The 14,538-nt window shown below is 57.1% G+C and overlaps 1 protein-coding gene across 2 annotated transcripts in view; it reads left to right on the forward strand.

Moving 5' to 3' along the window:
• Window positions 1-14,538, forward strand: part of IFFO2 (intermediate filament family orphan 2) — a 50,137-nt gene that overhangs the window by 24,790 nt on the left and 10,809 nt on the right. Inside the window, exons 2-5 of one of the 2 annotated variants that reach the window (XM_081226055.1) lie at window positions 9,681-9,741; window positions 10,990-11,085; window positions 12,249-12,389; window positions 13,763-13,902. In XM_081226055.1, coding sequence (XP_081082181.1) covers window positions 9,681-9,741; window positions 10,990-11,085; window positions 12,249-12,389; window positions 13,763-13,902 — 438 coding nt within the window. The remainder of the gene's footprint in view (window positions 1-9,680; window positions 9,742-10,989; window positions 11,086-12,248; window positions 12,390-13,762; window positions 13,903-14,538) is intronic. The other variant, XM_081226056.1, reaches the window with a different exon arrangement.

Consider the following 14,538-nt stretch of genomic DNA (forward strand, 5'->3'; position numbering starts at 1 on the left):
TGCCGTTGGGAGGTCACGGGGGTGAGAATGATGTCACTGACTGCACCTGTCACACACGAGTCCACTGACTATTTGCAAAAAACCCTGTGAGATGGGTGGTCTTACTGAGGCTCAGAGGGGGTTGGCAGCTTGCACCAGGTCACAGAGCTGCAAGATGTACAGCTGGGGTTTGACCCCAGGACCTTGTGGCTCCAGAGCCCCTGCCCACCCCTCCACTATGCACACTGGTTTGAACCCAAAGGCTGATGTCCCAGCTGGCTTTGACACTCTGTGGTTTATCAGATAGCTTTGCCGTCAGCATGGGGTGTTTGTCCAGGCACTGTGGAAATTGTTTTCTGGCCTGGCTGGGTGGGCCCTTCGAATTCATCCAGTTTGACACCATTGCATTAAGAATGGGAAAGTGATGCTAGAGGAGGGGAAGGGACTTGCCCAAGGTCGCACAGCAAGTTAGGGGCAGAGACAGGACCAGACACAGGGCTGCCTGCACAGCTTAGGCTGCCGCGTTGCCTGAGGGCATCTGGGGAATGCGGTCCAGGGACAGGCTTGCCAGTCTCTCCCTCCCTCCTCTCTCAAGGCCTGGAGGCTCCCCGCGGAGAGCCCCAGAGGCCAGCCAGCTGCCCTGTAGAGGGTACCCGTGGTCACTGAAACAGGTAGGGAGAGTGAGGGTGACTCCACGCAGCTCAGCCCCGCTGTCCATTGGCCAGGCTTGCGATCACCAGCTTGCTGGGAAAATTCATTTGCCACCTCTCTCAGTTGCTTCTAGATCCCCAGAGGGTCAGGGCAGGATGGAGAAATGTCCCTGCTTAGGTGGTCCGGGCCTTACGCACCCACCTGTCCCTGCCTCCCCCAGACAGGCGTAGGCAGGGCAATGCCAGTGATGAGAAGGGCCGTCCGGCAAGGGCGCCTGTGTACCTTCGCTCGAGCTCGTTTAATGTCCACGAGCCCTGCAAGGTAGGATTGCTACCCCCATTTCACAGAGGAGGAAATTGAGGTTTCTAGCTGGTGGCAAGCAGGCCTTCCGGGGACCACACAGTGGCAGACGGCTTTCTCAGTTTGCTGTCCTTCTCGGCGGGGCTGGTGGGGACTCCCGTAGCCTTTGATTCTATCAGGCCCGAGCAGCTCGTGGCAAGTGCTGCAGAACCAATCATGGAATGAGTGAGTGGACAAACGTTGAGTCAGTGCATGCTGCCATCCCACCCCCTGCTTCTGGTCACTGGTGATGAGGGCAGGGGCCAGCGGCCTGATGCTGTTACCCAGGGTATCTCTGGATGGCGGTGATGTCCCTGAGGCTGTCTCCTCTTTCGGGCTCCAAGGAAGGGCCACATCCAGGGTCTGCACATCATATCCAGAGGGACTCTTAGAGATTATATTACAGATGGGGAGACTGAGGCCCAGGTGGACCCCTTGCTGGGGTCGTGCAGTGAATTAGCAACAGAGCCAGGACTTGAACCAGGATCTCCTGCCCCCTCGCCCAGAACCCTCTCCTCCACTGGGTACTTCCCCATGGACCCTAGACCCCCACCCACCCCGAGTATCCTTGCACAGACCTCTCCGCTGGGATCCCTGGAGGCGCCTGGTGTTTCAGGTTGAGAGCAAGTCCGTGTGCATGTGTGCGTGCGTTTGTGTGTGCGTGTGTGTGTGTGTGTGTGTGTGTGTGTGTGTGTGCGGTGGCAGCATGCTGGGAGAGGTGCACACCTGATATGGTGGCTGCTCAGCCCGGCCCATCACCAGCTCCCAGCCTGTGCTCTGGCCTGCCCGGGCTATTACTGCCCGCCTGTAATGGAATCAGCTGCCCTGGTTAAGTGTTCACATTAAATTAATACCTCCTCTGCAGAGACAATCAGCTGGCATTTAATTTGTGTTTCCTTCCGAGCAGCAAAGTACAGCTGGGCAGCTGGGCCTCTGATCAGCACGTCTGGGACGGGTCCCTTCCCTGGATGAGGGGCGGGGTGCCAATGGGAGCAGCAGAGTCCACAGGGAGGGGGCCGGGAGGTACCCGTGAGAGCAGGGCTCGGGGGGTTGGAGGGCCTCTCCGCTCACAGGCCGGGCAGCCCGGCCCTCCTTTTACTGGAGAGAGAAGATACAGCAAAGCAGATGAGGGGAGGCAGTCAGGAGATGAGGCCCCACGTGTTTCAGCATTGGGCCGCCCGGAAGGAGGATCTCCCTCAGAGAAAAGTGGGTTCTCACCGTGTATCCCTGGCTCCACCCCGCTCCCACTGCCCTTTTGCTCATCTGTATTTTTTTTTTTTCTGCCACAAACATGAATTGTTTGTGATTTTCAACAAGGGTGGTGGCGTGGAATGAGGAAGTTGACCCAGTTGTGATTTTTAAGCTCTCTAGGGGGGCTCAGCAGAAGCTGAGGGGCGGGGGCCCGCCGAGTGCCCACTCTGATCTGTTCCCCATCGGCTTCTGCAAAACTGCATTTGAAGAAGGGTCCCCCTGGTCTGCCTCATCCTCCAGCTCGGATGTAAGTCTAGAGAAGGACCTGCCAGTCAGGGCCCCAGCTCAGCCCCAGCTCTGCAGCAAGGGTGGGGCAAGGCACGTCCACGGGGGAAGGAGAAAGGCACCTCTGCATCTGTGGGTGGGCTTGCACAGAAGCCAGGGGCAGCGCAGAGCCCCGGGGACAGGTGGGTGGAGTGGCTCCAGCACACCCCCTGGCAGCCTGCAGCCCGCTGTGCTGCTGTGGGGTGAGCTTCCCGTGCCCGGGTGAAAATTGCCCTCCACCAGAGGCAAGGCCCATGCTTGGCCCAGAATGAAGTTTTCCGCTGACAGCTCTGGCCTGGCCTCACCTGAGTTTGCTTTCCATCACCTGGGTGGGTCAGCCTGGGCGTGCCGGCGACTGACCTTCCCTGGAAAGGTGCGGACCATTCCTGTGAGGCCCCCCCAGCTCTCTGTGGTCTGGCCACTGGAGCCAGCTGTGGGATTCTGCAGTTTGAATTAAGCCTCGGAGCATCAGTTGTCTGCTATGTGCCAGAGGTGGGACTGGGTGTTTTCACCCACACCACCCCACTTCATGTAGTTCTCACAACCCACCCTCGAAAGGGGTGGTGTGCTTCCCATCTCACAGATGAGGCAACTGAGGCCCAGAGAGGATAACTGACTTTCTCAAAGTCACACAGCTGGGAAGCGGCAGGGGCAGTATTCGAACCCAGTCTCTTGCTGCCCAGGAGTCTCTAGGACTTTCTCTTCAGCAGCCCCAGGGCTATCCCAGGACCCTAAGTTGTTTTCCTGGAGCTGCACCCACTTTCCTCTGGAGCTAGAGCCCCGGAGCCTCTTTCTGTGAGTGCACAGGAAGTGAAAAATCTGTGAGTCAGTCCCGCTGCCAGTGACTTCAGCTTGGCTTTCCGCCCCTCAGTAGGCCAGGCTTTGTGGCCCCTTTCCGGTGGGTCTGTGTGTCATCCTGAGCTGATGGGGGAGGGGCGACACTGGCCCTGAGTGTTAGCTGGGGGTGGGGACTGGCATTGAAGCTGCCAATCCCCTCCCCCCAGTGGCTTGCTGAGACTTCTCGTCCATCACGTGGTCCAGTGGTGGCTCCTCAGGAATGCGGGGAGACCACATCTGGCTGAGGCGGGGCAGCTACCTCCCCCTCCTGGCCACCTCTCATACATGTGCTCCTTCTGCTAAGATGGTGGCTGAGCCCCGCCGAGATCTCCGCCGCGGTGTAGGGCTGGGGAGTCCTTTCCTCTCCCCGCTCATTGCCCTGACATCCCTGCTTTCCCATCCCGGGCCTCGAGCTGTGGGAAGTGGGAGAGGGAAGCTTTCTCCTTCTCCCTGCCCGCTTCCTGCCCTGGCCCGCCCTCCCGCTGGCCTGGCCTCTCCCAGGGGAGGCTCAGGAGCCAGTGGACGGAGCAGCCGAGTCCCCAAGCTGGGGCTGTGCAGATTCAGGATGTCCAAGGGGCCCTGGCTGGGGAGGGGCAAGCAGTGGGGCTGAGGAGTGATTGCTGCTGGGATCATTCTCTTCATTCAACAAATCCGTTCAGTAACCGTTTGACTCCTTTCCAAGCGTGGGTGGGTTTAGGTGCAGGGAGAACAGCCGTGAGCACAGAAATGGTCATTGTAACCAGTTCTCCGGCTGGGGGAGCGGGCAGACCCCCAGCTTGAGGCCCGACTCCTCCGATGACTTGTATGGTAGCAGCAGCCCTCCCGTGCCCCTTTTCCCACCTAGAACAGGTATCTCCCCCATGTCTCCTCTGTGCTCCAACAGGCCAGGGCACCTGGCCTGGGCACCAGGGTGCTACCTGTACCCACATTCACATTCCCGATTTGTGGGCTCCCCAGTCTGAGCCCCTGCTTGTCCTTTGCACTGGCCCAGAGGCCCCCCAGGACTAACCCTTGTCTAGCCCTGCCGTGTTGTGGGTCACACCCAGTGGGTTTGGACACTGGTAAGCAGGGGGATTGGAGTGACTGAGTCCAGGGGCAGGAGGCTGGGCTGGGGCCGGGAGATGGGCCCTGGGGTCCAGTCCAGCCAGAACCAGCCCGTGACTGGGGACCAGTCCCATGACCGTCAGAGAGTGTGGGAACAGAATGGCTTTTCTGGAGCGAGCCTGGGGGTATGCTGGGCCCACGCTGTGTCACATTTACAGATGGAGAGATGGAGGCTCTGAGTGGGGGAGGCGGAGCCGGGGTTCAGACACGTATCCTTCCACCCCGCTGCTCATGAGCGCGGCTGGGGGAGGGGAGGGCACTCAGCTGTCCACTCCCTGGGTGACCTGCCCCTCAGTTTCCTTATCTGGACCCTCAGAGGCGTGGTCTAGGGGAACTCTGGTCCCCTTTTCAGCCTTCGCTTCTGGAGCTTCTCTGAGTATCTTGTTTCTGTAAAATAGAAACACCCCCGCCCCCCCTTGCTGGCTGTGTGATTTTGGAGCAGGTGCTTCATGCTTTTGGACTTTAGCTTCTTCATCAACGACATGGAGATGATAATCACCCGACTTAGAGGTGACTGTGAAACTAAACTGAGGCTCTGCCTGTGAAGCCCCTGAGGACGGTGCCTGGCACGTCGTAAGCTCTCAGTGTGTGTTAGCTGCCCCATCACATCATCATCATCATGAGCATCAGTATGAGCAGCAGCAGCAGCAGCAGTATCACCATGACCATCATCCATCCCACCTGCTTCAGAGGCTGGCGTGAGCACCCATAGGCCGAGAGCGTTTTGAGGAGCTGGCATGCGAACAAGGCTGTTGTTGAAGGGTGTCTGCAGATGGGGGGAGGGGAGAGTGAGAGGATGCTGGGGGGAGATGCTGGGGGCGAGAGAAGGTCCCTGTGATGCGGCTGGGGCACAAGCTAGATCTGGGGCCTGAGCACTCTTTGGAGGTGGAGAAGATGGAGAAGATGGAGGGTGGTCCATCGCTGTCCCTGGCATCGTGGGCCGGCTCTTTGGGTGAGAGCCATGCTTGATGAGATGCCACAGCCAAGCCGCCTGGGAAAGGTGGCATCCTGAGGTCTGCTGCCTTAAGCCTGAGCTCAAGGAGGGAGAACAATGGAGGTGGCTGCGGAGGCTCAGAGAAGAGATGACATTTGAGACAAGCCTGGGAGAATGGGTAGATTTCAGGAGGCTGAAGAGGAGGGAGGGAAAGGGGAACCGAGTTACCTCTGATTCTCTGTTTTCTCATCTGCAAAATGGGGACCATCCTTAGGGGAGGATTAAGTGATATTTTATCTTTTTTTATTATTAATTAATGAATGAATGAATTTATGGCTGCGTTGGGTCTTCGTTGCTGCGCACGGGCTTTCTCTAGTTGCGGCGAGCAGGAGCTACTCTTCGTTGCGGTGCGCGGGCTTCTCACTGCAGTGGCTTCCGTTTGTTGCGGAGCACCGGCTCTAGGTGCGCGGGCTTCAGGAGTTGTGGCACACGGGCTCAGTAGTTGTGGCGCACGGGCTTAGTTGCTCCACAACATGTGGGATCTTCCTGGACCGGGGAACGAACCCATGTCCCCTGCATTGGCAGGCAGATTCTTAACCACTGCACCACCAGGGAAGTCCCTTATCTTTTATATGTATATGAAGGCCCAACATGGTGTACACCACCCAGAAGGTGACCAATAAATGTCCCTCTCTCTACTCTCTTCGAGAGAAAAGAATCTGCGGTCTTCCCTGGTGGCGCCCACCACCAGGGAAGCCTGCACACCACGATGAGGAGTAGCCCCCAGTCGCCACAACTAGAGAAAGCCCACGCGCAGCAGCAAAGACCTAATGCAGCCAAAAATTAAAAAATAATAAAAATAAATTTTAAAAAAAGAGAGAAGAATTTGGAAGTTTTATGAACTGGTGGGTCAGGGCAGGCAGGGGTGGACCTAAGTGATTCACACTGTCTTGGCCTTGGCTAGAGTTTTCTGTGTGCACTGGGCCTTCATTTTCCCACCTGTAAAATGGGGAGGAGGTTTCTCTGCAGCTTCACAGCCCACTGTGTGAGCTCCTGTGCTCAGCAGTGGGCCACACATGAAAGTCAGGAGGGCAGAGGCTTAAATGACATGACATCCGCCAGCCCCTGACCCATAGTAGGCGTGTCCCCTCTTGGTGGCAGCTGGCTACTCCCTGGCCTTCCTGCTGGCCCATCTTTGCTTATGTTGGTCCTGCTGCCTGAAACTTCCATCCTGCTGAAACCTTACTCCTGTGGGCAGATCCAGGTCAGGAGAGGGGGCTGTGCCTGGGAAGCAGGTTTTGGAATGTCAGAGCCCACAACTCGGTCGACCAGTTTTTGGTTAAGCTGCATGCTCCCTCTCTGTGGGCTGAGTTGCAGTAAATGCAGGGCATCTGGGGTGCCTTAAGAAACATCACTCATCCATCCTTTCACCCCGGTCAGCCAGGGCAGCTGAAGGGCAAAGCTTTTCTGCACTGTCAACATTGAAGCCAGCAAAGCCAAGCTTTCCCGCTGCAGCTGGGAGGGGAGGTCAGCGTAGGCAGCAGGTTTGGTCTGTCAAGCCAGCTGCTGTCAACACACAGGGGTCCTTCTTGGGTCTCCTGGGGGCAGGTGCACCAGCTGCCCACCTATCCAGCTCTGGTAATAAAAGGCCCATGAAGTCATTTGTGCAAGCTCATCTGGGGTGCAGCTTAGAGAGGCGAGGGGGCCACCGAAGTGCCTTCTGCAGGGGAGCTCATTAGACATGAGCCCCACCCTAGACCTGCTGAACCCGGGTCTGCACGTGAACAAGCTCCCCGGGTGATTCCCATGCATATCACAGTTGGAAACTGGATGCTTTAGAGCATGAGCTTGGCTTGAGTCCCATCCTTGCTTACTAGCCGTGTGACCCTGGACAAGTTACCTCACCTCTCTGAACCTCAGCTCTCTCATCTACAAAAGCGGTGTGGGGAAAATTTCTTTACCCGAGAGTGTTAATAATTCACATGAAAGCCGATGAGATGTGTACGAGGCACTGAGCCCAGTGCGTGGGACTCAGACTGTGCTCGCCAATCAGTGGCTGCTGCTACTACAGCTAATGTGTCTGGAGATCCAAAGACGTGGCTTAAGTTCTCGCTCTGAGTTGACTTGAGACAAGTTGCTTTCCTTTGCTGGGCCTCATTTTTCCCGTCTGTTCAATGGGTCTGTTGCCCCCTGCCCCACCTTCCTCACAAGAAGTTTGCTTAAAGGAAAAGTGAGGAGGGGCTGGGACTTATCCCCAAAAGCCCGTCTTGGAAATGGGTGTGTGTGTGGAGGAGAGATGTCCCTGGGTGCCCACATCTTCCACCCTCACTGCCCCCTCCTCTGCTGCCCCTGGTGTTGCTGCAGGATGCAGTAGTGAGGCTGGCCTCAGGAGCCAGGCTGCAGCCAGCGCCACACTGGGCTCTCCCTTGTCCCTGCTCTGCTCAGCGGCTTTGGAATTGAGCCCCCTGCCCCCCTCAGGGCAGCGTGGCCAGTAGAGATGATTCAGCTCGGGGCCTGTGTTCTGGGCCTTGGCCTCCCTTGAGGGGAGCCCCAGATGCCCCATGCTGCTGGGCGAGGTGAGGGCAGCCTTGAACTTCTCCCCACCTGGGATTCCTGTTCCCCACACTGGGCCTGGGGCTGGACTCAGTTTTCCTATTTGCACAACGAGGGTGTTCAGTGAGATGATCCCACCTGGGTTAGACCCTTAGATTCTCTTGCTGCCCCTCCTTAGCCTCCTCTGTGTTCCTCATCCCTGCCAGGACCCCTGTCCCAGCCCCACTGCCCACTGGGTTCTGAACTCTGCAGCCCACAGGAGATCTAGGCCTGGCCGCCACCACTGGGGGCTGGTAAAGACCGAAGGGAACGGGGGATGGGGGGTGAGTGGCGAGTGTGTCCTCTGGGAGCCCTGGCCAGGGCCGTCGTGTCTCATGTGGGAAAGAGGAGGAATTTTCCTCTGTGTGTGCAAACAGTATCCGTTTTCTCTTGTTTCCAAAAGCTGGTGACGTAACCCACTCTTCAGCCATCCCTCCCCTCTGGCCTATTTTTAGCTGGCCCCGACAGCATCCTAAAAGGCTTCCAGACCTGCCTGCTCTGAGGCCATGTAGGGAGGCAGCCGTAGGGGGAAGAAAGAGAGAAACTCCTGGTCGGTCTGTCCCAGGATGGGGGCGGGGGGAGAAGGACCTGTCCCTCTGGGGAAGGAGGGGTGTCTGGGTGGGGGGTGGGTTAGGGCTCTGATGAGTCCTGGGTCTACAGGAAGCCTGGCAGGGTTACAAGCACTCAGTCTGGAGTCTCCAGCCTGGGTTTGAGTCCTGGCCCCACCTGTCCTCACCCTGACCTTGGGTACCTGACTCTTCCTTGCTTGCTTCACCTGTAATGTGGGGATCATGGTGGCACCTCGGCTAGAGGGTTGTTTTGAGGATTGAATTACATCACGTAGAATGGTGCCTGGTACAAAGTGAGTACTCAGTTAAGGTGGGCTGGTATTGTTGTGGTGACTCTAATTATTATCATCCCGTCCTGCCTCCGGTTAATGCTGGGGGTACACTCAGAGCCCCCATGTGCCTTCTCCCCTTTGTCCTTTCCTGTTCAACTTCAGCCCACGTATACACAAACGAGATGACATATGTAACGCCCCTGGAATAGAGCCTGGCACTTAATAAGCATTAAATAAGGGAGAGTTATATTTATTTTTTGTTTTAATGTAATGAAACAGACCAGGGTGTGAAGTCCAGCCCCACCCCCTAACTAGCTGTGTGTCTTTGGGCAAGGTATTTAACCTCTCTGAGCTTCAGTTTCCTCATCTGTAAGATAGGGATGGTAACAGCTAGGTAGGAGATGTCTGTTGGTTAGGGTAGGTTGTAGGACAAATTGACTCCGAGATTGCGATGGTTGGCACAATCAGATTTGTTTCTTGTGGTTGCAGAGGAGAGCCTGGAAGTGGTGCTGGCTGCAGCCTTGCCCCTGAGAGCAGCTTCAGTACCATGTCTTACAGGAACGGAAGGAGCAGTAGCATGTGTACAGTGCTTTACAGTTTGTGTGGGGGGCTGGCGGTCCCTCCTGCCGTCATCTCCCAGTGGTGCTGTGCTCATGTCTGGAGCCTGGCGCCCGTCACCAGCACCTGGTATCATGGGTCACCTGGCTGTCCCACACATCTAGCTCCCTAGACTGGGAGTTCCCAAGGGGCAGGCAAGGATAGAGTCGCTGCTGCACCTTCCTTGCCCAGTCCGGGGACGGGCCCGGGGTGGGTGCTGGCATTGTGTCTGAGGCTGGACTGGCCTGGGGAGGCCACCCTCTGACCACCTGTCTCTCTTGGCTCTTGCAGATGGGAGGAGGAGCTCGCCAAGCGCATGAACCTACAGACGATGGTGGACACGCTGCAGGAGGTGAGAGGTCCCGACCAGGAGAGGCTCGCGGGAGAACCACGTGGCCAAGGGGCAAAGCCGGGGGCAGTTCCCAGCACAGCCTCTGTGCTCTGCTACCTCCGTCTCTCCTCGATGGAGCCGGAGGCCTCTCCCGCCTCCCCTCCTTGGGGCTGGGAAGGCACCAGCACAAGAGTTGCAGAAAAGCTTGGGCACAGGAATCCTGGTGCTGCCCCTGGCGTGCAGGAACAGACTCGGGGCTGAGTGCCCTGCAGAGGGCGGGTGGCCATATCATCAGGTGGGCTCCCAGCCCTGGCAGGTGCTCAGCAGCGGGCATGAGGATGTTCTTTTGCTCTTCTGGCTCTGTGGCTCTGTGTTCTGGGCCCTGCTTCTCACTCGCCTGCTCTGTACGCTGGGGAACAAACTTTACCTTCTCGGCCTCTGTTTTCCTCTCAGCCAAATGGGCGCAAGAATGGCAACCCCATCCAAATGGGGGCAAGAATGGCAACCCCATGAGAAGGCATGGAAAGCTCTTTAATTGCCTTCTGGTATTTAAAGTATTGATCTTCTAAATAAATAAATAATAACCAAAAAAAAAAAGAAAGAAAGAAAATAAACACTGATCTTCTAAGGAAGTTAGAGACAGATTAAAATAATGTCAATGTGCAGAAGGAAGACGATGAACGTCCCCCCACCCCACTTTCTTTTATAAGAAAAGTACTTTTTGCTTTACACACATAACATGCTCATGGTCAAATACCTGGAAAATTCAGAAAAACACAGAGAAGAAAATAAAACTCACCTCCAGTTCTCCCCCCTCCACTGTTGATAAATTGGTATGTGACCTTCTGGTCTTTTCTGTGCAGACACACACAAGCCCGAGGTGTACATGCTCGGTTAGGTAGGCACGTGTGACACTGCCATTCTGGAGATCGGAGATAGTCAGATATTTTGGCAGTTTCACGTGAATCGACCTACCACTGGGATCCCTTTTACATCCACTTTTTCTCTTAATGTCTGCCATGGATTTTTCCATACAATAAATGATCCTTGGAGAAGTGTTTTAGGCTGAGCGATGCCCTGTGCTGAGCAAGGGCTGAGTGGGGACCCAGGCTGGGACGAGGTCCTTGGCACCCCTTCCTTCCCTGGTACAAAGACACCCGGCTTGGTTGGATGTCAGGTGTCCGGGGCTCTGGACCCAGGTGTCCATCCCCTCCCCTCCAACAGGGAGACCAGCCCCCCTAAAACCTCCCCCATTTCCATCCCCCGTAGGCAGCACAGGAGGCAGAAGCCATCCAGGAGGAGATGAATGAGAAGATTGAGCGTCTCAAGGCCGAGCTGGTGGTGTTTAAGGGGCTCATGAGTGACGTAAGTGCCACCGACCGCCACCCCCAGGCATCATGACTTCTCCTCACAGCCATCATGCAAAACGCTTCATTCACTCCGAGGCTCCAGAGCTCGGCTTCTAGTTAGAATCCTGGCTGGCTGCGTTTGACCCGTGAGGATGACGGATGCATCGGAGACCAGGCCCCCCTCCCTGCCCCCCTCCCCACTTCTGCTTCCCTTGGTCTGAGTAGAGATGCATTAATCCGCTGCTTTAACCCATCCCGCCCTCCCTGGGGCTCTTCTGATGGTCTGCGTGTGTTTGCTTCATCTCCTGCCAGCTCACCACGGTGAGGGCGGGTGGTGGCCATGGGCCTCTGTGTCTGGGCGCAGTGGCGGCCAATGGCAGGTTGAAGGAGACCCCGGGTCTGATTTGCGCCGGTCTGAGAGGCTCCCCGGGCCAGCGGCCTTCAGCAGGGTTTGCTTTGTAAAGTCGGGACAGGCCAGTGTGCGCATCCTTGGGACAATCGGAGCCCCTCTGAGTAACCGTGGGCAGGGGCAGCTGATGGCAGCAAGGGCCTTCTTCCTACTGGGACCTGGTTTCCTGCCACCTTCAAGCAGCAGGTAGTATGTAGAGTCTCCACAAAGGAGAAGGAGCCCAGTACAGGTGACTCAGCCTGGAGCAGTTCTGGTCCCGAGAGGCGTGGAGCTGGGGTGGCTGGAAGAGGCCATGTGGCTTCCCCTCACCGGGGTCCAGTGGACCCCCCATCCTAGGCAGCCCTAACCATCAGCCGTGGGAGGAATCTCTGTGTGGGGGACAGGTGGAACAGGCCCGGTGGGAAAGCAGGGGGGTCTTTCAGCAGTGGGACTTGTCTTTCTTTTTTCTCTGCTCTGACAAAGTAAACACTGACGCTGTATCTGCTGAGAGGATGCCTTCCAGCCCTTAGGGTGACCAGCAAACACACTGTCCACTCAGCGCTGAAGCCCTAGGCTCCCACAGTCCCTCCGCCCCCTGCCCTGAACCCGAGCAGCTGGACCGACCCTTCAAGTCCAGAAAAGGCTCAAGGACCCCCTTGGACTGCGGGGCCTCCCACCCGACACCTGGGGGTCTCCCCACCCCTCTGTCCAGTCGGAGCCTGGGAGCGCCTCCCCACCCCCATGCTTGCTCCATCCCTCGCTCACGTAACCCCCTGCTGTCCTCCCTGCAGCCCATGACAGACCTGGACACAAAGATCCAAGAAAAGGCCATGAAGGTGGACATGGACATCTGCCGCCGAATCGATATCACGGCCAAGCTGTGCGATGTCGCACAGCAGCGGAACTCGGAAGACGTGTCCAAGATCTTCCAGGTGACTAGGGCTGCCCTGCTCACCAGCTGCCACTCCCAGCCGCCCACCGCCCTCCGCCCCTGCCTGGCCACCCAAACCCCGTTTTCCTCGCACCCTGCCCACGCCCCTTCCCCCCGAGGTAGCGTTTGCCCAACCCTCTGGCCTCCCCAGGAAAACGTAGAATCAGGGACGCATAGACTCATAGGCACGTCTGACTCCATCATCAAGGCTGACCGCTTCATCCTATGGCTGAGGACACCGCTCACCCGGGCGGGGTGGTGGGCGTGACAGGCTCCAGGACGGACATGGCAGAGCTGGGAGTAGGACTCAGGTCTCTGGACCCTCCAGGGCTCAGTCCATCCGTCCACCCTGCGTCCACTGCCCTGCTTCCTGCCTCTTCCTCTGGGAGCCGGAGCTGGGTACAAATGCCATGGTCGGGGAGCCCTGGCCAGGCTATGGGAGCACTGGGTGAGCTGGCCTGAGCCCTGGTCCACGAGCCTCAGAATTCAGAAGAGGAGCTGTTGACTGTTGACTCTTTTTCAGTCCCACATTGAGACTCACTCCATACCCCCCACCCCCACCCCCGCCTCCAACCAGCAAGGGACTGGGTGTGTCCCAAGCAAAGGCGAAGGGTTAGCACTGGCAAATGTCCTCCAGGGAGGGCTTGGGGGCTGGTCCAGCTGCCCAAAGGGCGTGCGTCATTCTCTGAAGGCTGCTGCTTGAGTCTTGGGTTGTGGTTTGGCTTTTGCTTGAGCCCAGGGCAGTATGGTGTGTTGTCGCTTTAAGTATGTGACTTTGGATGTAGTGGGGTGAGGTCTGGGCTTCCCTGGGGCCCATTGTCCACCTCGTGCCTTCTTGCTGCCCCTTTGCGGGGAAGCAAGGGACCATTTCAGCCTTCGTCTGGTTTGTCGTGTCTTGTCTGCTTGGAGTGGAGGGAGCTTGTTGAACCCGGGGCTGCCTGCCTGTCAACTTTGCATGTGAGCAGGAGGGCTCTGGGAAGCGAGGAGCCGTCTGCGCCTCTGTAAGGGGTTCTCCGTCTCTCTGGCTGCCTCTGAGACATACCAGGAGACTCAGTGCCCCAGTCTGGCCTTCTCTTCTCCCCAGATGATGGGGCTGCCTCTCTGGTGAAGGGGTGAGCTGAGCTAGCCCAACCACCGGGCCTCCCGGGGCAGGGAAGGGTCCAGGCCATCTGTCCCTCCATCCTGCATGTCTCCCCACCTCACGCTTCCTGCGAACGCCGCCTGCTTCTTAGAGGACCCGGCATCTTTCCAAGCAGTGGCTGCCCCAGCCATGCTCCATCCATCCTATGGGACGCCGGCTCCCTTCCCAGTCCACCCCGCCCTCCATCCCAGCAGAGCCTCCCAGTGACCTTGATCTTTTCCTTTCCGGGTCAGGTGGTCCCCAAAAAGAAAGAGCGTAAGGTGGCTTCGGATGATGACATCTCTGAGCAGGACGGGGAGGTGAACCGGTTCTCAGATGACGAGGTCGGCTCCATGAACATCACAGATGAGATGAAACGCATGTTTAACCAGCTGTGAGTATCCCTGCTGCCGGGGGCCTCCTCTCCGTTTCCCCAGGTTGGGCAGGGCAGGGGTGGCAAACCTGTGACCTGGGCCGGAGGTAGCCTGCAGATGTTGTTTGGCCAGCACGGTGCTCTGAAAGAATTTGGATTCGGAGTTCCACATTTTCAGAAAGGGTCAAATTGGTAATGGCGGTCATGTTTGTGGGCACTTCTTTTTTTTTTTTATTGAGATAATATGACTGACGTGTAACATTCTGTTAGTTTCAGATATGCAACATCACGTTTTGGTATTTGTATAAGTTGTAAAACGCTTACCACAATGAGTCTAGTTAACATCCATCACAGTACAGAGTTACAATTTTTTTTTTCCCTTGGGATGAGCTGCTGCCCGGGTTAGTGGCAGAGGTGGGCTGGGTATGGTCAGTGGTGGGCTGGAGCTGGCATGTACCAGCTCGTGAAAGCTGATTGTATGTATGTCTGCACACTCCAGGTTTAGCGATGGCACATGAGTAGCTTAATATTTGCCACGATGGGAAACTGTCAGGTGCTACCAGTCTGGGCAGCCCTCTCCCACCCCTGTGGACAGCTGATTTACTAGAACCTGGCTGCGTACAGTCATCTGGGGCAGGGATGCATTGTAGCCTTGGT

This window comes from Mesoplodon bidens, assembly GCF_964165515.1.
Source record: "Mesoplodon bidens genome assembly, chromosome: 2".
In the NCBI taxonomy this organism is placed as follows: Eukaryota; Metazoa; Chordata; class Mammalia; order Artiodactyla; family Ziphiidae; genus Mesoplodon; species Mesoplodon bidens.